The sequence below is a fragment of the Erythrolamprus reginae genome, chromosome 1 (genome assembly GCF_031021105.1).
Source record: "Erythrolamprus reginae isolate rEryReg1 chromosome 1, rEryReg1.hap1, whole genome shotgun sequence".
In the NCBI taxonomy this organism is placed as follows: domain Eukaryota; kingdom Metazoa; phylum Chordata; class Lepidosauria; order Squamata; family Dipsadidae; genus Erythrolamprus; species Erythrolamprus reginae.
This window is the reverse complement of record NC_091950.1, coordinates 11844139-11870394: the sequence shown is the minus strand read 5'-3', so window position 1 is coordinate 11870394 and position 26256 is coordinate 11844139. Positions and strand designations below refer to the sequence as shown.

The following is a 26256-nucleotide window of genomic DNA, read 5'->3' as shown; positions in this document are numbered from 1 at the left end:
GAAACATAGAAACATAGAAGACTGACGGCAGAAAAAGACCTCCTGGTCCATCTAGTCTGCCCTTATACTATTTCCTGTATTTTATCTTAGGATGGATATATGTTTATCCCAGGCATGTTTAAATTCAGTTACTGTGGATTTACCAACCACGTCTGCTGGAAGTTTGTTCCAAGGATCTACTACTCTTTCAGTGAAATAATATTTTCTCACGTTGCTTTTGATCTTTCCCCCAACTAACTTCAGATTGTGTCCCCTTGTTCTTGTGTTCACTTTCCTATTAAAAACACTTCCCTCCTGGACCTTATTTAACCCTTTAATATATTTAAATGTTTCGATCATGTCCCCCCTTTTCCTTCTGTCCTCCAGACTATACAGATTGAGTTCATGAAGTCTTTCCTGATACGTTTTATGCTTAAGACCTTCCACCATTCTTGTAGCCCGTCTTTGGACCCATTCAATTTTGTCAATATCTTTTTGTAGGTGAGGTCTCCAGAACCGAACACAGTATTCCAAATGTGGCATCTCATGGCCATGCATGTAGTAACGGAAAATCGGGGGTGAGGAGCCAAAAAAAGACGGCGCCCCCATGCAGAGTGCTGGAACTCAGCTTTTGTGCCTTCTCAGAAGGAAAATATAAATAAATAAATAAATGAATAAATGAATAAATAAATAATAAAAAAGATCGGAGGGCCCACGGACTGGCACCAAATGATCGGGTCTGTTAACGTCATCGTGGCAAACCGATCCAAACCAAGAGGAAGCCACCCTTGGGTGTAGACTTCAACTCCCAGAATTCCCCAGCCAGTATTCTTTGGGAGGTGTGAATTTCACATCATTTTATTCTGCATTCATGAATTCTTTCCCTGGACCAACAATAAACCTCAAGTGTTTAGAAAAACACAATTATCTACAGCTCTTTAAAGAAAGATGGGTTCCCATTATTGAATGTTGTTGTTGTTTTAAAATGTATTTTATAGAAGCAAATTTATGCTTTTTTATTGCATTTTATTTATTTATTAGATTTGTATGCCGCCCCTCTCCGAAGACTCATACAAAAGCCCAGACTTTGGAAACAGCTTGGAAGGGCCTTTTTTAAAAAACAAAACAAAACAAAACAGGTAGTGCTTCTGCTGTGTAGGGAGAAATTCCAGATTTTCTTTTGAAAAAAAGACAGTCCTTGACTTACAATAGTTCCCTTAGTGACCATTTGAAGTGACAGCACTAAAAAATGTTGCCTTGTGATCATTTTTGTCAGTACTACGTACTTCACTGGTTGGGTTTGCCAATATATGAACTAACCCGCAATGTGTGTTAAATACTGGTCTATGTACTATGTATGTAAGTAATACTTAAGGTACTATATAGAACTATGCGTTCTGCAATGACCATTGCGGCATTATTTGTTGTAAACCGCTCGGAGTCCCAATGGGATTGGGCGGCATAGAAGTCAAATAAAATAAATAAATAAACTCCCATGGTCACGTGATTTATGTTTGGATGCTTGACTGATTCATATTTATAATAATAAATAATAATAATTAATAATAATAACAGAGTTGGAAGGGACCTTGGAGGTCTTCTAGTCCAACCCCCTGCTTAGGTAGGAAACCCTACACCGCTTCAGACAGATGGTTATCCAACATCTTCTTAAAAACTTCCAGTGTTGCAGCATTCACAACTTCTGGTGGCAAGCTGTTCCACTGATTAATTGTTCTGTCGGGAAATGTCTCATTAGTTCTAAGTTGTTTCTCTCCTTGTTCAGCTTCCACCCATTGCTTCTTGTTCTACCCTCAGGTGCTTTGGAGAATAGGTTGACTCCCTCTTCTTTGTGGCAACCCCTGAGACATTGGAAGGCTGCTATCCTGTCTCCCCTGGTCCTTCTTTGCATTAAACTAGCCATGCCCAGTTCCTGCAACCGTTCTTCATATTTATGACGGTTGTCCTGTCTCGTGGCCACCTGATCCTCTTTTGCGACCTTCTGTCAAGTGAAGTCCATTCACTTAACAACCGTCTGACTAATTTAATGACCGCATTGATTCACTTAACAAACGTGGCAAGAAAAGTCATAAAAATGGGGCACAAACTCACTTAACAAATTTCTCACTTAGCAACGTACATTTTGGGCTCAACTGTGGGTTCTTCATTGAAGAGCCCCTGTGTAGGGTTGTGGTTGTGGTTACGAAACAGCTGGTGATCCTTCAGAGGAGCCATTATGTCGTTAACACCCAGAGAATCAATGCTGCCTTTCACTGGAGTGAATTTTCACACCTTGAATGGGACTTTACACAGAGTAGCAACCACAAGGGGCTCTAAATAAGATTTTGCGGAAAAGCAGCAGGCGGCGATGGGAGATACAGCAGTTTGTGTGTGTGTGTATGTGTGTAGAATGTAAGTAGTTGTGCGAACGGTCACTTCATCGCCTCTCGAGCAAAAGAGGTGATTTGGGGCACTGGTGAGAAAGGGATTATTTGAGGTGGTTTTAGATCTAAACCTGGGATGTCCAACTTCGGCCACTATAAGATTTGTGGACTTCAGTTCCCAGAATTCCATGATGGCTGGCTGGGGAATTCTGGGAATTGAAGTCCGCAAGTCAATTCTGGAAATGTATTTATTTATTGGATTTATATGCTGCCCCTCTCTGTTGTGTTTGGGCCTGGGCCAGCCGTTGCTCCCACAGATGGGAGAGACGCGGCACAAAGTGAATACAAAAGCCTGGCTGACAGCCAGGAAGACGCGGCAGACAGCCAGGAGGACGAGGCCACTGGTACGCAGGATTCAGCAGACAGCCCAGGGGATTTGGCATGCAGTCCCTCAGTCTTTCGTCCCTGGGTTCTTCTGCAGATCAATATATTGATCTGCGTAGCCAAAGAGCTATGGAAAGAAGGGATCAATTGAAGGAGTATTACAAGTCATCCTAGGAGCACCTGGGCTGGGTGTGGTTCTTATACTGAGGGCTGGGTGTGGTTCCCTTAATGAGGGCTAAAGGGATAAAAGGGAACAAAGGCCCAAGGCAAACTGTGGCTGTTTATCTGTGTTATTTTGTGGTTCCTGCTCTGAAGTTTCTGTTCCGTGCCGTTGGAGTTTTCAACCCAGCTTTTTCAGATAAGGGGGAGTTGAAAACTCTGGGACTTGCTGTTTGCTCCAAAGATTCAAAAGGACTCCTGAAACGTCTTTGCTCATTCCAGGTTGTCTTTGTTTGTTTTTTCCTGTGCTTTTGTATGCGGCTGAAGTAAGCCTTGCACTATCATTGTTTTCGGACACTAAGAACTGTTTTGAGTAACCCTTTTTTGTTTATTTAATACAAGTTTGCTGATTAGCAGAGCACGTGTGTGTTTGATTTCTTTTCCTTGGACTATTACGCATTGCCTGAGTCAGTCAGGCAGAACACTCTCTGAGGACTGAATTGAAGTCCACAAATCCTAAAGTGATCCAAATGGAACATCTCTAGTTTAAACCCTAAATTGTTCCTTCAGCTCATCGTTATTGAAATGTGGCAAGTCATTGAAATGCAGCCTAAATGATCAGATGTGATAAGAACAGAAGCAGCTAAAAGAAACTGTATTAGTTAATAGCTTTTTAAATGCATATAAGACATTTGAATAATTATTTTTTATCCAGATGTCAAAAGTACATAGCACTGGACGGACTATGAATACCCAATTCAAAAACTGTATTATTGTATTGTATTTTAAGATGGATGGTATATTGTATTGCATATGTGATTGGTGTGGAGAAAAAAATAAAAAACCTATTTCCTGTAAATGCGGCGGGTGGAAAATGGGGGGGACTTCAACTCCCAGAATTCCCCCAGCAAGACAGGAAGAGAGAAAAGAGGAAGCGGCTGAAACACTGAAACCCACCGACTCACAGTTGCAATGGTGTCATTTATTACAAAACTTTTTATCATTTCAAAGTGTCTTTTTGTTTTAAGAGAAAGATCCCCGTCATGCGGGGTTTATTCCCACCCACCCACGCCCCCCAATAAAAGATATTTCCCCCCAGCCCCCACCGAAAGAAACGAAAGCAAAATAAATAATAAGAAGTGCTCCCTCCCTCTCTGCAAAATGGCAAAGGTTTCTTTTATTTACGTATTTATTTATTTTTGGGAGGAAGAGGAGGAGGAGGGGGGGGGAGGGCACCATAAACCTCAAGCGGTGGGATTAGAATACAGGGCCGGGAGAGGGGCCGGTGGCCGGAAGGGCTTTGTACAAGGGAGTGCGGGGGAAAATATCTGTGCAAACCCTTCACTCTTTCATGTTGTTGGTTTTGCTTGCAATTTTTTTTTTGTAAAAAACGCTGTTTTCTTTTTTTCCTCTCTTTTAATAGAAAATGTCGAAGGCAATTTCTAATATATATATGTATATATAATATATACATACGCAAATTGCTGATTGCTAAAAAAGGTGGCTTCAGTAGTCGGAGAAATTGCACCTTTTTGAAAAAGGGGAAAAGAACGAGAGACAGAAATGTATTATGTAAGGAAAGAGGAAGAGAAAGAAAGAAAGAGGAAGGAAGGAAAGAAAGAAAGGAAAGAAGGAAAGGAAGGAAAGAAAGAAAGGAAAAGAGGAAGGAAGGAAGGAAGGAAAAGAAAAAGAAGAAGAAAGACAATGAGACAATGAGATTTAAAAAGCGGAATTACCATTGCAAATTCCAACCATTTCTTGAGCGTCGTTTTTGTTTCTGAAACCAATGAAAACAAACAAATGAAAGACTGAAAGTTCGGTCCACAGAATCGCTTCGCTTGCCCGTATTCTTCCTTTCCAAGTTTCTTACGGAGGAGAAAATGGATGTCTCGCCCCGTGAAATCCACCCCACCCACCACCACTTCCCGGAAGGAGAAAACAAAACAAAACAAAGCAGGTTTTATCCACTCCAAAAAAATCATCAGGAAGAACAGAGGTAGGCCAGGAGCAAGTCAAGCTTCCCAAAAGTCCAAAAACAAACGAAAGAAGAAGAGAAAAAACCCCGCCAAAATGGAAGGAAAAGAATTCAAATTTGCAAGTTATTGCACGCCGGCTGGGTCTCTCTCGCCACAGTTTTTCCACTTAAATTAACACTCGGAGGGGTTGTGGTGAGGGTGGTGGGTGGTGGCGGCTGAAAAGGGGTCGTTTCCCCACCCACCCCTTTCCTTTCCTTGAAAGCGCTGCTCGGCCTGGTGGAATTCCTCCAGCTAAATCTTAGCATTCAGGACGGTCTCCATGATGGCGAAATGGTTGGGTCGCGGGCCGCCGTCCTCGCAGCTCTTTGGGGTGCCCACTCGCGGGCGCTTGGCTGCTTTGGAGTCGTCTCCTGAGATCGTCTGTTCCAGAGGAGCTCCACTGCCTGGCAACTGCTGTAGAGCAGGAATGGGAGAGGCGTGAGGGAGAAAGGGGAGACCACAAGGAAATCTTACTGGCCCGAGGGAAGACACAAAGAATGCAGCCCCGTGAGCAATCGTGGGCCTTCCACGAGCTGCACTGGCTGCTGATTAGTCTCCGAACACAATTCAAAGTGTTGGTTATGACTAGTGTCAGGCAAACCGAACTTGCATAGTTCAGGCCCGTGCCGAACTTTGCAGGGTTCAGCATACCGAACCCAAACCCGGACTTTTTCAGAAGTCCGTGTTCAGGTTCGCCATTTGCTTGAACACCGCGGTGAGTGGGAGGGGGAGATGGGGAGGGCTCTGACTCAAAGCCCTTCTTCCCACCTCCCCCTCCTGCCCACCGCCCGCTTGAAGCTGCCGGCCGGGATCCTGAAGCGCTGGGGGAGGTGTCAGACTCCATCAAGCGGGTGATGGCCAGGAGCCGCCGAAAGGAGAGAGAACTGACACCCCCCTCCACCCCTGCCTCCCACCAGGCAAGAAGACTCAGAAGGCAGGTTCTACTGGGCCGGCTTTTGAAGATCCTGGTGGGCAGTTTCAAGCGGGCGATGGCCAGCAGCTGCCGAAAATCCTTGCCCCTAGTTCTCTCTCGTTTCGGTGGCTCCCAGCCATCGCCCGCTTGAAGCTGCCCGCCAGGATCCTCAAAAGCCGGCCTGGCAGAACCTGCCTACCGAGCCCTCTTGCCCGGCAGGAGGCAAAGCACTGGGAGGCGGTGGTGTCAGTCTCCATCAAGCGGGTGATGGCCGGGAGCCGCCGAAATGAGAGAGAACTAGGGGCAGGGATTTTTGGCGGCTCCCAGCCATCACCCGTTTGATGGAGCCTGACACCCACCTCCAGCGCTTCACCTCCCGCCAGGCCAGAGGTGTTGGGGCTAGGGTTCGGTGAACCTACCCGAACTCCGACGTCAAGTTCGTCAGAACCCGCTGAACCCGAACTTCAACAGGTTCGCCCAACACTAGTTATGACCTATCAAGCCCTACATGGCATGGGACCAGGTTACATACCGCAGTGCTTCCCAACCTTGGCAACTTGAAGATATCTGGACTTCAACTCCCAGAATACCCCAGCCAGCGAACGCCAGATATCTTCAAGTTGCCAAGGTTGGGAAACACTGACTTACGGGACCGCCTTCTGTCTCACGTGTCCCAGCGGCCAGTCAGGACCCACAGAGTCGGCCTTCTCCAGGTCCCGTCAGCCAAGCAATGTCGTCTGGCAGGGCTTAGCCTTCTCTGTGGTGGCCCCGGCTCTATGGAATAGTTAGCTATCTTTAGGGTACGTCAATCATTGTGTGCACAAGAATTTTGTTATAAAAATAAATAGCAAGTCCTGAGCAAGACAGTGCTCTGAACACATGCAGATATATATATATCTGGTGGCTCAACTGCTAACTCTCTGCCTTACAAGGCAGAGGCTGCCAGATCGAATCCCAGTAAGGAAGGGTGTGGCTAGCTGATGAAGCCAGAACAAGGCCGAAATGGTACCATCCTAGTCTCCCTTAATTTTAAAATTTCAGCTAAAAACATTTGATACATACAGAATATAGTTGTCGGCTATGAATAAATTAACTGCCTTGAAATGGTCCTGGGTTGGGCCTAGAGGCAAAAAGGAGCTGTGACGTTCCTCCAATATACCAGGGTGATCCGACATAAAAAAACATATAGCCCCTCCCTGGTACAGAGCTGGAAGGATCAAGGTCTGGTGGCTCAACTGCTAACTCTCTGCCTTACAAGGCAGAGGCTGCCAGATCGAATCCCAGTAAGGAAGGGTATGGCTAGCTGATGAGGCCAGAACAAGGCCGAAATGGTACCATCCTAGTCTCCCTTAATTTTAAAATTCCAGCTAAAAACATTTGATATATATATATTTCTGAACAGCATACTCAGAGAAAACAGGTCTCTTAAGAGCAGAGGCTTCGTGCCCAGAGAGAAGGTCTTCCTAGCATGGAACTGCTTTGCTCAGGAAACCATCTCTCTGTGACTATAACTCCTACATCTCACATTTTTGACCTGATGTTCACAAAATTTCTTCCCCAAACCCTGCTCCAAGCTTCATCTCCCCACGGATGAACCCCAGATACCTACCAGGCGAGATTTTACTCTCTTGGGAAGTTCTTCGTCAAGGGTGTAGATCTCCGCTCGTTTGACCATCAGCTGAGAGCCATCTTCAAACTCTACCTGTGGAAGGAAACGGAGCAAGTGTCAAACGCTTGGCGGCCTCTGGTTTAGGATCCATAGCTCCCATCTAAGTTCCCTGACATTCTTCCACTACAACCGCTAGCCTCACAGGGAGTTCTAGTCCCGCTTTAGACATGGAAAGTGAGTTGGGTGACTTTGGGCCAATCACCAGGAGAAGGTGAGTTCTAGTCCCGCCTTAGCCGTGAAAGCTGGCTGGCTGAGTTTGCGCCAGTCCCCCACTCTCTCAGCAGGGATGATGATGTGGGGAAAACAGGAAGAGGAAGGGACCTTACGTGTTTTCGCCTGCCTTGAATTATTTGTAAAGCCAACACAGGCAGGATTAAAAAAGCAAAGTAAACAAGCGAAAGTAAAGTAAACTTGGGCTCTCACCTGAAGGATCTCGTTGACGTGGGCAGCAATGAACTTGGCCTGGTAAGTGACGCCATTGGTCAACTTCAGCTGGAGCAGCTCGCCCTCCGCGGGAGGCCCCATCTTAAGGCAGTCTCTGCTCTGAGAAGCAAAAGGATCTCTTTACAAGCAGCTCTCGTGGGCTCAAGGTTCCCCCTCCTTGTCAGCATTCATTCATTCATTCATTCATTCATTCATTCATTCATTCGATTTTTCTCCACACCCCATTTCCTACAACCCTTCCTTCCTTTTTCTTCCTTCCTTCCTTCCTTCCTTCCTTCCTTCCTTCCTTCCTTCCTTCCTTCATTCATTCATTCATTCATTCATTCATTCATTCATTGGACTTGTATGCCACCTGGACATAACATCACACCCCAAAGAGGCTAAGTCTGTAAACTAACACCTTTTACTATGTAACTCCTCTCGCCTTCTGAGCAGTCTTCTATAGTGAGGGTCAGTCCAATGACTTTCCACTCTCATGTCTTCCTCATCCTCTGACTGGAACCACTCCCCCATTGTCACATCAGCCCCCTCTAGTGGTTCCTCAGGCTCACTACGGTCACTTTCTCCCTCATTCTCGCTCTCTGCTTCATCTGTCAACCCCCCTGGCCCAGGGTATCCAGAGGGGCCTGGCTCACCCTCCTCAGAATCTGACCTGACCTGAGGTGGACAAGGAGCGCTCACAACAGCCGTTGGCAGACCATAACAATGCTACACCCACTACCCTTAAGGCTCCCTGTCCTTCAAAGCTACTTACAAGAATGTTTTCTGGGTAGATGTTATCGCTGTAGGAGCCATCCTCAAAATTGACCTCGTAAAAGGTCTGTGTGGTCACCCCGATCACTTTACACTGGTAGTAGCTGCGGTCCCGGTTCCTCGCAATTACCGTCTGGCTCAGGGAGACCCCTCTGGAAAAGGGAAGCTAAACAGGACAAAAGAGACAAGAGTGGACAAGGGGGACAAGGAAGAGAAGAGGAAGGGGCAGGGACAGATTCAAAGGAGACCTACTAGGTGGCTGGCTGGTTTGTGTTTCAAGCAGGTGATGGACACCACGTAGGGCCAATCGTCGGGCTCGATGGGCACGCCTGCCGCGTGGGCGCAGGTGACATGGAATGACGTGGAGCAGTGCTCGGAGGAACACTGGATGCAGGCCCCGGAGACTTTCTTCATCCGCTTACGGCAGTAGACACATTTCTGGAAAGAAAAGAGGAGTTGTGTTAGGGGGCACGGCAGAGGATCCAGCGTTACGGCAGTGAGGAGTTCAGATTCTGCCAAAAATGAGCGGTTGAGAAAAGGCCAATTGCTGGGGAAAGCAGAAGGGTTCGCTTCAGAGGCAACACAAGTCCAAAACGCCCAGTGATGGGTTGCCAAAATAGAGATAAAGAAATGGCTCTTCCCTTAATCATAAGAACATAAGAAGAGCCCTGCTGAATCAGGCCAAGGCCCATCGAGTCCAGCATTCTGTGTCCCACAGTGGCCCACCAATTGTCCATGGGGATCTTGAGCAGAAAGAGAAAGCAAAACCCTTCCTTTCCCTTGACCCCCAACAAATGGGACCCAAGAGAACCCTGCCTGCCTCAACCAACAAAGAGGCAGCACTTGGACATCCGTTTCAATAACCCACCTATGATACACTTGGCATCCATGAATCTGTCTAATCCTACTTTGAAGCTATCCAGGCTGATAGCTGTCACGACCTCTTCTGGAAGAGAATTCCATAAACCAAGGACCCTCTGGGTGAAGAAATATTTCCCTTTATTTGTCCTCCCTTTCTTACCTATGAGCTTTAGGGAGGGCCCCCTTGTCCTAACAGTGTGTGATAGAGAAAAGATTTTTTCTCTATCCACCTTTTCTATCCCATGCATGATTTTATACACTTCGATCAAGTCACCCCTTAAACGCCATCTTTCTAAGGCTGAAGAGACCAAGGCGTTGCAACCTGGTTTCACAAGGGAGGGGCTCCATTTCCTTGATCATTCTTGTTGCCCTTTTTTGCAGCTTTTCCAGTTCCATTATATCCTTCTTGAGGTGAGGTGAATCAAAATAATTACCATACATTTTAATAATTTATCTCTTTATTTTATATTGCAACAAAAGATTTTCTTCTTTCCATATGCTATCTCTTACCAATAAACTATTCTAAAAAGGGACATTCAACCCTAATCATCAAATGTCCATCAAGAGTTGAGAGAAATGAAAGCAAAATTCCTTTCTTCTCATATTTCAACTCTTCTCTATCAACCAATCTTGAAAGCTTTGTCATTCAGGCCTAATTAGCAATGATCCATTAAGGAAAAAGAACATATTTTAGCCCTGATCAAGTAATCCAACTCTATATTCTTTTGCTTTTTAACAATCTTGGTTTTTAATTCTTTTCAATCACGTCCCAGCATTTGGTTTCATTTTCTCTTCTCAAAATCTCCTCCAAAACTTTTTAACAAGTCTCATTTGTGAATCCAAAGCAGATATGTCTATTCAAGACATGCTTCTGTTTTTTTTATCTGAATACTCCTTTTAATCATTAAGACGTCAGCCGGTTCTGTTTGTAAATTCTGAATATCATCTTGTTCTATATCATTCTTGTAGCCTGTTATGTTAACATCCACATTAAAATCAGCCTCAATCTGCTGATATCTCTTTTGGTTCTAAAACATCTTTGTCTCATTTTTATAAGAAGAGAATATTTCAGAGAAGCCTCTCCATAGATGGGCCTCAAATATTCTTAAAACCTTCCACCCCTAGAATATTTTGTTGCATTCTGTATTAATGGGTCTCTTCTCCTCTAATTATAACCTTCTTTCTGGTTCCCTCTAGAGTCTAACCTTCACAATCCCCTTATCATGTTTTTCTCTAATCAAGGATGGTTTCCCTACGGGAAGATTTTTTATAATTAAATTTAATTTCTTATATATATTATTTTAAATAAAATCCCAGGCAACCCACGGGGAAGGACTCCTGTAATTAATTTCAAAGTCTTATTTTGACTCCACCTGACCCCCTCATCTGTTTATGACTTTTAAAAAATCAATGCTCTTAACAGCCTTTGGCTGCTGATTCCAAAATTAACATCTTTTAAGTCCTTAAAACACTGCCCACAACTTTTCCCCCATAAGGATTGAAAGTGTCAAGAACAACACCTACACAGTGAGATTTACTCCTGCTTGGATCTAATGGAGGTAGGTGTCCAGTCTCTTCTTAAAACCCTCCAGTGATCAACCACAACTCCTGGAGGCAAGCAGTTCCACAGGTTAAGTGCTCCTCTGTTAGGATGTTTTGACCTAATTCCAGGTTGTTGCTTCTCTCCTTGATATTTATTTATTTATTTATTTATTATTTAGATTTGTATGCCGCCCCTCTCCGCAGACTCGGGGCGGCTCACAGCAGGATACAACAATTCATGACAAATCTAAATATAATTTAAAATATTTAAAATAACCCATATTTCTAAACAAACATACACACAAACATACCATGCATAACTTGTACATGCCCGGGGGAGGTGATTCAGTTACCCCATGCCTGACGACAAAGGTGGGTTTTAAGGAGTTTACGAAAGGCAGGGAGAGTAGGGGCAGTTCTAATCTCTGGGGGGGAGTTGGTTCCAGAGAGTCAGGGCCGCCACAGAGAAGGCTCTTCCCTGGGGCCCGCCAACCGACAGTCGGGACCCGGAGAAGGCCCACTCTGTGGGACCTAATCGGTCGCTGGGATTCATGCGGCAGAAGGTGGTCCCTGAGATATTCTGGTCCAGTGCCATGAAGGGCTTTATAGGTCATAACCAACACTTTGAATTGTGACCGGAAACTGATCGGCAACCAATGCAGACTGCGGAGTGTTGGTGAAACATGGGCATACCTAGGTAAGCCCATGACTTCTCTCGCAGCTGCATTCTGCACGATCTGAAGTTTCCGAACACTCTTCAAAGGTAGCCCCATGTAGAGAGCATAGTAGTTGAACCTCGAGGTGATGAGGGCATGAGTGACTGTGAGCAATGAGTCCCGGTCCAGATAGGGCCGCAACTGATGCACCAGGCGAACCTGGGCAAATGCCCCCCTCGCCACAGCTGAAAGATGGTTCTCTAATGTGAGCTGTGGATCGAGGAGGACGCCCAAGTTGCGGACCCTCTCCGAGGGGGTCAATAACTCCCCCCCCCAGGGTGATGGACGGACAGATGGGATTGTCCTTGGGAGGCAAAACCCACAGCCACTCCGTCTTATCCGGGTTGAGTTTGAGTCTGTTGACACCCAGATATGTTTCCGTCCATCACTTCTTGTCCTGCCCTCTGGTGCTTGGCAGAATAGGTTGACTCCCTCTCCTTCTTATGGCAGCCCCTCAAATAATGGAAGACTGTTATCACGTCACCCCTAATTCTTATTTTCTCTAGACTGTCCATCCATATGCAAATCCTGCAAATATTCTTGATATGTTTTGAGGCCTCTGATCATCTTAGTTGCTCTTCTATGCACTTTTTCCAAAGTCTCAACATCTTCCATCTATTCCATTCTCAGTTTGGCTTTTCTTTCACGCTGGTTTCGATCTGGGAATCGGCTCTGTACACAAAAAGGCTGCTAAACTGTCCTTTGGGTATCTCAAAATCATGCCGGAATTTTCAGGACGAGACCCAACGGATGGTAGAAGCAATCACGGAGAAAAGCAACCTAATTTCTTCACAGTGATAACAGTTAATCAGTGGAACATGCCTTGCCTCCAGAAGCTGTGAACTTGTGAGTGCTCCAACACTGGAAGTTTTTCAGAAGAGATTGTACAGAATTTATCTATAACAAGCAGGAAGAGGGAGATTGTGATCCCCTTATATAGAGTGCTGGTGAGACCACATTTGGAATACTGTTCTGGAGACCTCACCTACAAAAAGATATTGACAAAATTGAACGGGTCCAAAGACGGGCTACAAGAATGGTGGAAGGTCTTAAGCATAAAACGTATCAGGAAAGACTTCATGAACGCAATCTGTATAGTCTGGAGGACAGAAGGGAAAGGGGGGACATGATCGAAACATTTAAATATGTTAAAGGGTTAACCTTGCTGTTCAGTTCAAGAAAACTCCCTAATTTTATGTTCCCGGGGGGCACGCATTCGATCAGCAAAATAAACCAATAAGAATTACTTTTTTCATTTCAATTTTAATTTCATTGTGTGCAGAAATGTTCGGAATACTTTCCAAGTGAAAAAGTATTCAAATTGACCAAACATAAGCACTTCAAATGAAGAGTTTTCGGTCCGGGTCAGGGTGACCTGGGAACACAACTAGTGTGACTTTTTGTTTTTCAGCAAGAAAGAAACCCCCCACCCCCAAAAAATAATTCTCATAGAGAGAACCCCTGAAATGATGAAAAGTCATGAAATTTCAAGTTTCAGATATGCAGGGGAAATTTTTTACAGGGACTCAAACTTGGCTTCGGGTCACATACGACCCAAACTGAACAGCAAGGTTAAATAAGGTCCAGGAGGGAAGTGTTTTTAATAGGAAAGTGAACACAAGAACAAGGGGACACAATCTGAAGTTAGTTGGGGGAGAGATCAAAAGCAACGGGAGAAAATATTATTTTACTGAAAGAGTAGTAGATCCTTGGAACAAACTTCCAGCAGACATGGTTGGTAAATCCACAGTAACTGAATTTAAACATGCCTGGGATAAACATATATCCATCCTTAGCTAAAATACAGAAAATAGTATAAGGGCAGACTAGGTGGATCATGAGGTCTTTTTCTGCCATCAGTCTTCTATGTTTTTATGTAAAATGGTACAGGGTTCCTGTCTGAGCAGAGGGTTGGACTAGAAGACCTCCAGGGTCCCTTCCAACTCTGTTCTTCTCTTGCCTTGATTAAAGCAGGATTCAAGTATGGACCTTTTAATAATAAGGCCTTGTTGGTACCAATAAAGAATAAACTGTCGGTGCTTTGTCCTTCACAGTGTATCCTTGATAGCTTAACTGTGTTTTTTTTTTCCTTTTTAATCAAGTGCTGCTCCAAATCATGTCAGCCAAGCCAGTCTTACATTCAATCCTAAAATATAACTGCAAGGATAACTTTCCTCTCCTGTTAATCAACGCAGGAAATTCTCATCTCGACTAACTGCTCCTTTTCGAATCCCAAAGTCACCCCCAAACTCTGAATCAGAACACAGGTGGTCCTTGACTTATAACAGTTCACTTAGTGAGCAAAGTTACAACGGCTCATGATCGTTTTGGGCTCCGTTTTGGTCGTAAGTCAAGGACTATCTGTATTGTAATGGAATTAGAATTTTAAAAATCTTGAAACGTAGAAAGAAGGCAGCAACGTACGTGGTAAGGGAATCAAACAGCCCTCTTCACCGCCGCGGCTCGGAGTAAGAGGAGAGTTGTCTAAGCCCTGGATGAGTGCTACAACTCACGCAGGCAACAGAGGGGATGACAACTAATTATTCTGAAATCCTACGTCATAATTTACAGAGCAGCTCTGCAAAAGGCCCATCAGGAGCCACACAAACAAGACGCTTTCTAAATGAGGCAGCGCATCAGAGCAAGGCCGGGAAATTATAGGATGACAAAGTGAGAACGTCTCAACTCTGTGGATGACTCCCTTGTGGAGCTGGGGAGAGAAGGACGGGGGTTGCAGCCCTAGACTTTATTATTATTATTATTTATTGGATTTGTATGCTGCCCCTCTCCGCAGACTCGGGGCGGCTAACAACAGCAGTAAAACAGTACAACAAAATCCAATACTAAAAAAACAGTTAAAAACCCATTATATAAAAACCAATCATACATACAAACATACCATACATAAAATTGTGAAGGCCTAGGGGGAAAGAATATCTCAGTTCCCCCATGACTGGCGGCAGAGGTGGGTTTTAAGAAGCTTACGAAAGGCAAGGAGTGTGGGGGCAATTCTAATCTCTGGGGGGAGTTGGTTCCATAGGGTCGGGGCCGCCACAGAGAAGGCTCTTCCTCTGGGTCCCACCAAGCGACATTGTTTGGTTGACGGGACCCGGAGAAGACCCACTCTGTGGGACCTAACTGGTCGCTGGGATTTGTGCGGCAGAAGGCGGTCCCTGAGATATTCTGGCCCGGTGCCATGAAGGGCTTTATAGGTCATAACCAACACTTTGAATTGTGACCGGAAACTGATCGGCAACCAATGCAGACTGCGGAGTGTTGGAGTAACATGGGCATGCCTTGGGAAGCCTATGATTGCTCTCGTAGCTGCATTCTGCACGATCTGAAGTTTCCGAACATTCTTCAAAGGTAGCCCCATGTAGAGAGCATTACAGTAGTTGAGCCTCGAGGTGATGAGGGCAGGAGTGACTGTGAGTAGTGACTCTTGGTCCAAATAGGGCCGCAACTGGTGCACCAGGCGAACCTGGGCGAACGCCCCCCTCGCCACAGCTGAAAGGTGTTTCTCTAATGTGAGCTGTGGATCGAGGAGGACGCCCAAGTTGCGAACCCTCTCTGAGGGAGTCAATGATTCTCCCCCCAAGGTAATGGACGGACAGATGGAATTGTCCTTTAGTGAAGAGAGGGAAGATTTCAAAAGGCCCGAATAGGCTGCAGTGGTGGGCTGAGAGGAAGAGGAGGAAGCTGAACGCGAGGGTCAAAGTCAGGGGTCAGCAACCTGGGGCTCTGGAGCCGAGTGTGGCTCTTTCGTCTCTCTGCCGAGGCTTCCTCACTCAAAATATACGTCCCAACCACCAATGTGTGACATCACCAGTATTGGGTTCCTGGGGGGAAGGTGGGGGACAGTGTTCCACTAGGAAAAAATGGAACTGCGTATGCATGTGCGGAAGCAAAGAAAATCGGTGAAATCTCATGTGCGTGAGTGTCCTCACATGAGATTTGGTTTCCGGCACAAATTTCTTGCTAAGCAACATAAATTTTGGGCTCCATTGTGGTCGTAGGTTTGTCTCTGTCTGTCTGAGGTTAGTTGGGGGAAAGATCAGAAGCAATGTGAGAAAATATTATTTGACTGAAAGAGTAGTAGATGCTTGGGACAAACTTCCAGCAGACGTGGTTGGTAAATCCACAGTCACTGAATTTAAACATGCCTGGGATAAACATATATCCAACCTAAGATAAAATACAGGAAATAGTATAAGGGCAGACTAGATGGACCAGGAGGTCTTTTTCTGCCATCAATCTTCTATGTTTCTCTATCTGTCTGTCTATCTATCTATCTAATTTATAAGCTGCCTCTCTCCTGAAGTTGAGGAATAACTGTACTATTTGTGAAAAATGACTGTCCTGTCTTATCTTAAAAGCCTCCAATGATGAAGCACCCACAACTTCTGGAGGCAGGTAGTTCCACTGGTTAAGTGTTCTAACTGCCAAGGAAATTTCTCCTTAGTTCTAAGTTGCTTCTCTCCTTGTTCAGCTTCCACCCATTGCTTTTTTTTTTAAAATTTATTTATTTATTTATTTATTTATTTATTTATTGATTGATTGATTGATTGATTGATTGATTGATTGATTGATTGATTGGATTTGTATGCCGCCCCTCTCCGGAGACTCAGGGCGGCTAACAACAGTAATAAATACAGCATATAACAATCCAATATTAAAACAGTTAAAAACCCTTATTATAAAACCAAACATACATACAGACGTACCATGCATAAATTGTAGAAGCCTAGGGGGAAAGATGACGGCAGAGGTGGGTTTTGAGGAGCTTACGAAAGCCAAGGAGGGTGGGGGCAATTCTAATCTCTGGGGGGAGTTGGTTCCAGAGGCCCGGGGCAGCCACAGAGAAGGCTCTTCCCCTGGGTCCCGCCAAGCGACATTCTTTAGTTGACATTGCTTCTTGTTCTACTTTCAGGTGCTTTGGAGAATAGCCTGACTCCCTCTTCTTTGTGGTAGCCCCTGAGATATTGGGAGGCTGCTATGACAGCAATCAATCACCCTTGGTCCTCCTCTTCACTAGACTAGACATAACCCAGGGCCTGCAACTGGTTCTTCGTATATTTTCGCTTCTAGCCCCTAATCTCTTCTTGACTGAAAAACCTCCTCATTCTTCTCTCAAGGAAAATGGAGCAGAGGCTCTGTTGCGTTTCACTCTCTAATCAGGCCACCGCACTGCAGTTTGTCTGCTGCCGGGTGTTTGTTTGCTCCAACCTCCTGCCAAGAGACTAATTCAAATCTGGTCTATTTCCTTCACTTCGGATTTGGCAACCCACTTACCTGAATTCCCCTTGGCTCTGGAATGGGAGCCCTCTCATTGCGGCTCCCTCTCCCCAATACACCCCCCTCCCTTGGCCCAGCTTCCCAGATGCCCTTCTGGTCAACACTTTAAAACGAGGGGATGGAGACACAACCAAGGGAGAAGGAAACTAGAGGAACTGCAGAAGGGAAGGAGCAGAAGACTTCTTTGGGTTTCCGAATGGAAGCTCAGAGTTTCTACAGCCAGCTAGCTGGAAATCTTTATTGGCCAAGTGTGATTGGACACACAAGGGATTTGTCTTTGGTGCATATGAATCAACTCCCCCCAGAGATTAGAACGGCCCCCACCCTCCTTGTCTTTTGTAAATTACTCAAGACCCACCTATATCGCCAGGCATGGGGGAACTGAGACATCTCCCATAGGCTTTTATATTTTATGTTTTTGGTATGTATGTGTTGCATGGTTTTTAATTGTTGGGGTTTTATATATTGTTCTCTTTTAAGATTAGATTTGTTGCAATGTTATATTGTCTTGACTATTGTTGTGAGCCGCCCAGGGTCTTTGGAGAGGGGTGGCATACAAATCTAATAAATTATTATTATTATTATTATTATTAGTAGTAGTAGTAGTAGTAGTAGTAGTAGTAGAAGTATTATTATTATTATTATTATTATTATTATTATTATTATTATTATTATTATTATTATTATTATAAGACAAAGCAAGGACCAGCAGAAGAAGAAAATGGGTGGCTGAGGATTGAATGGTGGTTCTTGGTTCTTTTCCTGCAGACATTTCATTGCCCAACTAGGTAACATCATCAGGGTTAGAAGGGAGTGAGTTTTGTGGGGTGGAGGAGGAAGAGGACGACTGTGGGGAAGAAGAAGAGGAGGAGGAAGAGGAGGAAAAGGAGGAGGAGGAGGAGGAGAAGAAGAAGAAGAAGAAGAAGAAGAAGAAGAAGAAGAAGAAGAAGAAGAAGAAGAAGAAGAAGAAGAAGAAGCAGCAGCAGCAGCAGCTGAGAAGGCTTAGGAGGTGGTGGAGAAGGACTTTTGGGTCCTTGATGCTCTCTGAGCTTGATGGTTGTCTTGGAGACGTTTCATGACCCAATTAGATAACATCATCAGGGCTAGAAAGAGTGGAGCCGTCTCTCTGTTTCTATACTGGTGGCCTAACAGCCTTATCAAGAAAACACCAAGCCCACTTCCACTGACAGGACAAGCCAAAAGAATCAATCAATCAATCAATCTGTCCGTCCGTCCGTCCGTCCATCCATCCATCCATCCTTTTTTTTTTAAAGGAGGTCTCTCATGTTCTGTCAGCCAACTGCTGGGGTCCACTCCCTTCTCCCTCACCGAGGAATGCCCAGGCAAACCTGGACCACAAGCTTCCTTCTCTCTGGGTGGACCTCTGGCAGACCATGCTCCAATGAGGAGGCAGGGCTTTGCAGTGTCTCCAGAGTGCAGCTGGACCCCTTAAGACGACAATCCCTGCCCCAGCCTCAATGCCCGCTTGTCTCTATGGACCCTGCTGACCCAGGAAGCAGCAATGCAGAGACATCGAGAGGGTTCAAGTGGCAAAGCCGTTTGCCTGAGGACTTTGTGGGTTTCTTTCAGAAGGCCCATTAAGCAGGACAAGGCAGTGCCCCGTGTAAAAAAAAAAAAAGGTATTTTTAAATATTTGCTGTTACAAGCCTGGGTAATGAAAAGGACGGTGCGCTGGAAATGTCAGGTTGTTCATAAAGGAGCCAGCTCCACACAATTGATCGTTTGTGTATCAGTGTGTTGATGTCGCTTCCCCTCCGCCAACAGGGTCCCAAACCCCACTTGCACGAGGGGGAAGTCTCCAAAAGCGTAAGAGGAGGCCTCTAATTGGTCTCCTAATTGACCAACTTGAACAATGGGCAAACAATCTAACAAAATGAAATTCAATGGTGAAAAAAAATAAGCTTCTACATTTAGGCAAGAAAAACAAAACACACAGGTACAGTACATGTGGTACATTGCTCAACAGTAGTAACTGGGAGAGGGATCTTGGAGTCCTACTGGACAACCATTTAAATAGGAGCCAGCCTTGTGCAGCAGCTGCCAAAAAAGCCAACACAGTTCTAGGCTGCATTAACAGAGGGATAGAATTGAGATCATGTGAAATATTAATACCACTTTATAAGGCCTTGGTAAGGCCACACTTGGAATACGGCATCCAGTTTTGGTCGCCACGATTCAAAAAGGATGTTGAGAAAAATTACAGAGAATAGCCACAAAGAGGATATGGGGACTGGAGGCTAAAACATATGAAGAACGGTTGCAGGAACTGGGAATGTCTAGTTTAAGAAGGACCAGGGGTCAACCTATTCTCCAAAGCACCTGAGGGTAGAACAAGAAGCAATGGGTGGAAGCTGAACAAGGAGAGAAGCAACTTAGAACTAAGGAGAAATTTCCTGACGGTGAGAACAAATAATCCGTGGAACAGCTTGCCTCCAGAAGTTGTGAATGCTCCAACACTGGAAGTTTTTAAGAAGATGTTGCATAACCATCTGTCTGAAGTAGTGTAGTTTCCTGCCTAAGCAGGGGTTGGACTAGAAGACCTCCAAGGTCCCTTCCAACTCTGTTGTTGTTGTTGTTGTTGTTGTTGTTGTTATTATCATCATTATTATTATTATTATTATTATGTCAATACAACACAGCAAACGAGATCACTATGCTGGATTTCATATTTCATCACCAATCAGGTGCTTCCTAAGCACCTAGGACTGCGTGATGTTTGCCGATCCCAGTAAAGCGGCCTTTTGCAATTGACAGATGGAGATTTTGTCAATTCCAATGGTTTTCAAATGTCCGCTGAGATCCTTTGGCACTGTGCCCAGCGTGCCAAATACCACTGGGACCACTTTCACTGGCTTATGCCAGAGTCGTTGCAGCTCGATTTTTAGATCTTCGTATTTCACTAATTTCTCTAGCTGCTTCTCCTCAATTCTGCTGTCTCCTGGGATTGCAATGTCGATGATCCATACCTTCTTTTTCTCCACAATCACAATGTCTGGTGTGTTATGCTTCAGAATTCGGTCAGTCTGAAGTCGGAAGTCCCACAGTAGTTTTGCTTGCTCATTTTCGACCACTTTTTTGGGCTTATGATCCCACCAGTTCTTTGCCACTGGTAGATGGTAGTTCCGTGGAAGTTCAGCTTTGGCGTTCGGCTTCAGGAGACAGCTGGGAAGCGGCGCGGGTGTTTTAAAAGGTCGCAGCCGGCCTGGGGGGCTTGCAAGCAACCTCCCGAACCGAACCCGGGGTTCAGCAAAATTTTGCCTCTTCTTACGAACTTTGTTCAAGTTACGAACTGGCGTTCGGGAGGCTTCTGGGAAGCCCCGCCGCCCGGCTGTCACCTTTTAAAACAGCCGTGCGGCTTCCCAGCAGTCTCCGAACGCCGGTTCGTAACTCGAAAAAAGTTCGTAAGAAGAGGCAAAATTTTTCTGAACCCCGGGTTCGTATCACGAGTTGTTTGTAAGACGAGGGGTTTGTATCTTGAGGTACCACTGTACAGTGATCCCTCTATTATCGCGAGGGTTCCGTTCCAAGACCCGTCGCGATAATCGATTTTTCGCGATGTAGGGTTGCGGAAGTAAAAACACCATCTGCGCATGCGTGCCCTTTTTTTTCTATGGCCGCGCATGCGTAGGTGGTGGAGTTTGCGTTCCCCGCCGCCCACGCAAAGGGGAAACCCCGATTCGGCTCCTCGCTGCTGCTGCGCTATCGAGCAGATCAGCTGCTGGCCGGCCGAAGGAACCTTCCCTGGGTCTTCCCCCTCTTGCTGGCGGGCGGGCGAGCGGCGGGCATCAGCGAGGAGCCGGGGTTTCCCCTTTGCGTGGGCGGCCGGGAAGACCTAGGTTGGGGGTTCGGGGGGTGCTGGGAAGCCCCCCAGGCCGGCTGCGACCTTTTAAAACAGCCGCGCCGCTTCCCAGCTGACTCCCGAAGCCAAACGCGGAAGTAGGTTTCTTTTTAATTAATATTTTTTTTTAAATCGCGATATAGTGTTTCGCGAAGATCGAGATCGCGAAACTCGAGGGATCACTGTATTCCCTTTCCCCTAGGCTTACAAAATTTATGCATGGTATGTTTGTATGTATGATTGGTTTCTTAAATTGGGGTTTTTAAACTACTTTTAATATTAGACTTGTTTATATTGTTTTTTATTGTTGTTAGCCGCCCCGAGTCTACGGAGAGGGGCGGCATACAAATCTAATTAAATAAACAAATTAATTAATTAATCTCTCTGCCGAGAAGCTACCAATTCAGATAAATAACCATATAGTAAATGACAGGTTAATCTTAAAAGTCAAATAAATTAAATTAATTAAATTAATCAGGGACCCACCAGGAAGAAAACAACGCTCCCACCAACATGCCTGGGCAAGCACCTTGGACATATAGAGAGAGGAAGTCTCGCTCCCTTTTAGCACTGATGATGTCACCTAGTTGGGTAATGTATCGTCTGCAAGAGCACCAGGGAAGCCACACTTCAACCCCGAGCTATCCACATTCGCTCCCACTGCTCCCGGCCGAGGCTACTAAGCTGCCAAGCTCAGTTTCCCTTCCCAAAGGACTCACCAGTTTCCACCGTTGTTCGAGGATGGCAGTGATGTCGACGGGGTGGCGTTCGAGGACGTTGACAAAACGGGCTTCTGGGACAGCGATGGCGCAGATGACATGGACCCACCTACGAAGCATCCAAGATGGAAGAAGAAACTGAAATATTTATGTCCCCCTAGGGGTCAAAAAGAGTTGTCCAAAATAGATCAGAGAGAGGGGCAGAAGTGCGACAGGGATCTCTACCGCTGCCCAAAGATTAATTCTGGCCTTAAAAGGAAGAGATTTACAACCTTACAGGACACAATGCCCAATCTGGTTTGAGTGATAGGAGGACCTCCACTGGACTTGAGTTGTCTGAAGCAGATTCTATATTACAGGTTGTCCTCAATGCATGACCACCATTGAGCCCAAAATTTATGTCGTTAATAGAGACATCTCTTGTTTTGCCCCATTTTACAAACGTTGGCGACACTTCTTACCAGTTGTTAAGTGAATCACTGCAGTTGTTAAAGTTAGTAACGTGGTTGTGATGGGAATCTGGTTTCCCTATTGACTCTGTTTGTCACATGTGACCCCAGGACACTGCAACCGTCGTAAGTATGAGTCAGATGCCAAGCTTCTGAATTTCCCCACGTGACCATGGGGTATCTAGAATGGTCATGGGGAGGGGGGGGCGGATCATAAGTCACTTTTTGCAGGGCCATTTTACTTTCGAACGGTCACTAAATGAACTGTTGCAAGGATTATCTGTACATATTGGCACATTTCTAAATAGAAACATAGAAACATAGAAGACTGACGGCAGAAAAAGACCTCATGGTCCATCTAGTCTGCCCTTATACTATCTATTTCCTGTATTTTATCTTACAATGGATATATGTTTATCCCAGGCATGTTTAAATTCACTTCCTGTGGATTTACCAACTACGTCTGCTCAAAGTTTGTTCCAAGGATCTACTACTCTTTCAGTCAAATAATATTTTCTCATGTTGCTTTTGATCTTTCCCCCAACTAACTTCAGATTGTGTCCCCTTGTTCTTGGGTTCACTTTCCTATTAAAAACACTTCCCTCCTGAACCTTATTTAACTCTTTAACATATTTAAATGTTTCGATCATGTCCCCCCTTTTCCTCCGGACTATACAGATTGAGTTCATGAAGTCTTTCCTGATACGCCTTTCCTGATACGCACTGAAAGTATTTATTATAAAATGTTTCCCTCTCTTTCATTCACCACCCAATTTTTAAAAAACCCATTGCATTCAAATATCAAGGAAATCCTAGATATTCCAGAGGGCATTCTGAATACTGACCAGGAAACTATACTGCGCAAAATAAATAAATAAAGGGAGCACTCAAAGAACACATCCTAGATTTGAGTGAATGAAATACAGTATTCTCATTGAATTCTTTGTTCTGTACAAAGTTGAATGGGCACAACAGCAGGTGAAATTGATTGTCAATCAGTGTTGCTTCCTAAGCGGACAGTTTGATTCCACAGAAGTTTGATTTACTTGGAGTTATATTGTGTTGTTTAAGTGTTCCCTTTATTTTTTGAGCAGTGTATTTCCAAGTGTTTTGTGAATTACTGGTAGTCCTCAACTTTCAAGAGTTCATTTAGAGAACGTTCAAAGCTACGACGTGTTTAAGATATTCATGAACTGGGAGAGCCAGTGATAACAAGGTCAGCCAACGAATAGGCATAGCAACCGAGTCAGCTAATGGGAGCAAATCATTTCTGAGTCTGTGCAGAGAATTGAAACTTAAGCTTAAGGCTAGGCATGGCTCACTCTCCACTCTGTGCTCTTCCACTCTGAACTCTGCTGAAACGCAACTAACTGTTCTCTGCTTCTGTAACTGCTTGAAGAACTCTGCTAATGGTATTGTAAATTCATCTGTTACTAGGTTTATAAAGAAGTTTATGAATTCAGCTGAATTAAGTCATCTTTGTGTGCTTCTGGTCTTGAATTTTGCAACAAACTTTAATACAACGGCAGTGACAAAAAGTGAGTGATGACAGTTTTTCACACTTAGAACCCTTGCAGCATCCCAAGGGTCACATGATCTAAACTTGGATGCCTGGCCCCTGGCTCATATTTGGGATGGTGGCAGTGTCCTGTGGTCACCTTCTGGCAAGTTAAATCAAGGGGGAAGTCCAACTCACTAACTTAACCACTGCAGTGATTCACTTAATAACTGGAGCAAGAAAGGTTGTAAAATGGGGCAAAATTCACACAACCATGATCTTGCTTAACAAAAGAAATTTTGGGTTCAATTTTGGTCCTAACAAGAACTAGTGTAACACCTTTTTCAGAGTATAAAAATAATAAACACTCTTCTGGAAAGAAACATAGGTAACTTAAGTGGAAAAATATATCAAAGTACAGGGGACCCACATTTTAAAACCTGTAGGGGCGCAGTGGTTAGAATGCAGCATTGCAGGCTGACTCTGCCCACTGCTAGGAGTTCAATCCTGACCAGCTCAAAGATGACTCTGATTGTTGGGATGAAAGACTGACTCTGCAAAGCTCTTAGAGAGGGCTGTAAAGAACCGTGAAACAGTATACAGTAGTACCTCTAGATACGAGTTTAATTCGTTCCAGAATGGAGCTTGTATGTTGAACAACTCGTATCTGGAACAAATGGCTTTAGACTTTGTTTTTCCCCTCTGAGATAACCAGAAGCAAGGATTCTTGCGCCACCTAGTGGACGCTCGGCTCATATCCCGTATTTGAGCTCGGATCTGGAACAAAAATTTCTCTCCCCTCGTGGTTCGTAACTTGGAATATTCGCATGTGGAGCAGCTTGTATCTAGAGGTACTACTGTTTAAGTCTAAGTGCTCTTTCTTTCTCTCTCTCTTTCTTTCTCTCTCGCTCCTTCCTTCCTCTCTCTCTCTCTCCTTCCTTCCTTTTCTTCCTTCCTTTCTTCTGTCTATCTACACACTCTCTCTCTTTGTCTCGAGCCAAGATAGCAGCATATGTTAGAATGCAGCATTGCAGGCTGACTGCCCACTGCCGGCAGTTCCATCCTGATCGGCTCAAGGTGGACTCAGTCTTCCATCCTTCTGAGGTCGATAAAATGAGGACACGGATTGTTGGAGGCGAAAGACAGTAAAGCAGTATATAAATCTAAGGGCTATTGCCAAAAGAAAGACAACATTTTATAGCCGATTTACCTTCTATCTGTAGTTCGTTGAAGGGCTCCTCCCCTGAGATTACAGAGGCAGCAATCCTGGGGAAACAACATGGAAATTACATTTAAAACTAAGGCAGCGGGGAATCTCTCACCAGCATATTTGGGGAATTTTAGGGCAGGGGGCAGGAGAAGGGAAAGGAAACAAGAATTACCTCCAGCACCCACTCCGGGGTTTAGGAGAAGCTTCCCTGACGCCGCTGGAGGGCGAAATGTCCTTCCCCAAGGCTGTAAATTAGCTGGCTAGCGCACACATGTGCACTGGAGATGACATAGGGCAACCACTCACATGCCCTCTGATATGGCTCCACATGCCACCTGTGCCATAGGTTCACCATCATGGTCCTAGACCATTCCAGACAAATGGTTGTCCAATCTCTTCTTAAAATCTCCACCCACAGCTTCTGAAGGCAAGTCCTTCCACTAATTGATTTAACTGTTCTCACTTTTGGGAAATTTCTTCTTAGTTTTAGGTTGGATTTTTCTTTTGACAAGTTTCCATCTGTTCCTTCAGGGGCCTTGGAGACTAGGTGGACCCCTTTCTTCTCTGTGGAAGTACCTAAGATTAGGGGTCTCTGACCCCCAGTCCAAACTTCTCTCCATAGAACCATTCCCTGGTACCCAAAAGATTGAGGGCCATTGCCTTAAGATGAAGATGATGATGATTATTATTATTATTAATTGGATTTGTATGCCGCCCCTCTCCGCAGACTCGGGGCAGCTAACAACAACGATAAAAACAGCATGTACAATCCAATTAATAAAACAACTAAAAACCATTATTATAAAAACCAAACATACACACAAATATACCATGCATAACTTGTAATGGCCTAGGGGGAAGGAATATCTTAACTCCCCCATGCCTGGCGATAAAGGTGGGTCTTGAGTAATTTGCGAAAGACAAGGAGGGTGGGGGCCGTTCTAATCTCTGGGGGGAATTGATTATATTGGAAGATATTATATTGGAAGAGTACTATCATGTCTCTCCTGGTCCTTTCCCTCATCAACCACCCTCTTCATCCTCTTTATCTTCGTCACCAACACCAACACCCAAAAAATCATGGAAGCCACCTTAGGATCAAAGCTAGCGTTATTTTTCAGAGTATAAGATGCACATTTTTCTTCCCTAAAAGAGGCTGATAATTTGGATGGTAGCTTTTCCCCCCCAGCCCTAACTAGCTGCTAACAATGTTCCCAGCTCTTACCTTGCAGACTCTTTCATTGTTACTCTCTGCGAAGAATGTTTTCCAAGCCCTAAGTCTTTGTAGGTTTTTTTCCATTGCTCTAACTTGTTTCAAATGTTTCTTTCCAGCCCTAACCAGGTGCTAACAATGTTCCCAGCTCTTATCAGCTTGCAAGCTCTTTCATTGTTACTCTCTGGGAAGAATGT

General features: G+C 44.9%; 1 protein-coding gene across 1 annotated transcript in view; it reads right to left on the bottom strand.

The window, feature by feature from the left end:
* Positions 1 to 3864: 3864 nt before the first annotated feature.
* The window catches only part of KDM4B (lysine demethylase 4B), a 324593-nt gene continuing 302201 nt past the window's right edge, over positions 3865 to 26256 (bottom strand). The window contains exons 17-23 of the mRNA XM_070744575.1: positions 24847 to 24902; positions 21690 to 21798; positions 8950 to 9135; positions 8699 to 8863; positions 7924 to 8043; positions 7441 to 7533; positions 3865 to 5332 (exon numbers count right to left, since the gene is read on the bottom strand). Of these exons, the coding sequence (XP_070600676.1) occupies positions 5171 to 5332; positions 7441 to 7533; positions 7924 to 8043; positions 8699 to 8863; positions 8950 to 9135; positions 21690 to 21798; positions 24847 to 24902 (891 nt within the window). The 3' untranslated portion in view covers positions 3865 to 5170. The remainder of the gene's footprint in view (positions 5333 to 7440; positions 7534 to 7923; positions 8044 to 8698; positions 8864 to 8949; positions 9136 to 21689; positions 21799 to 24846; positions 24903 to 26256) is intronic.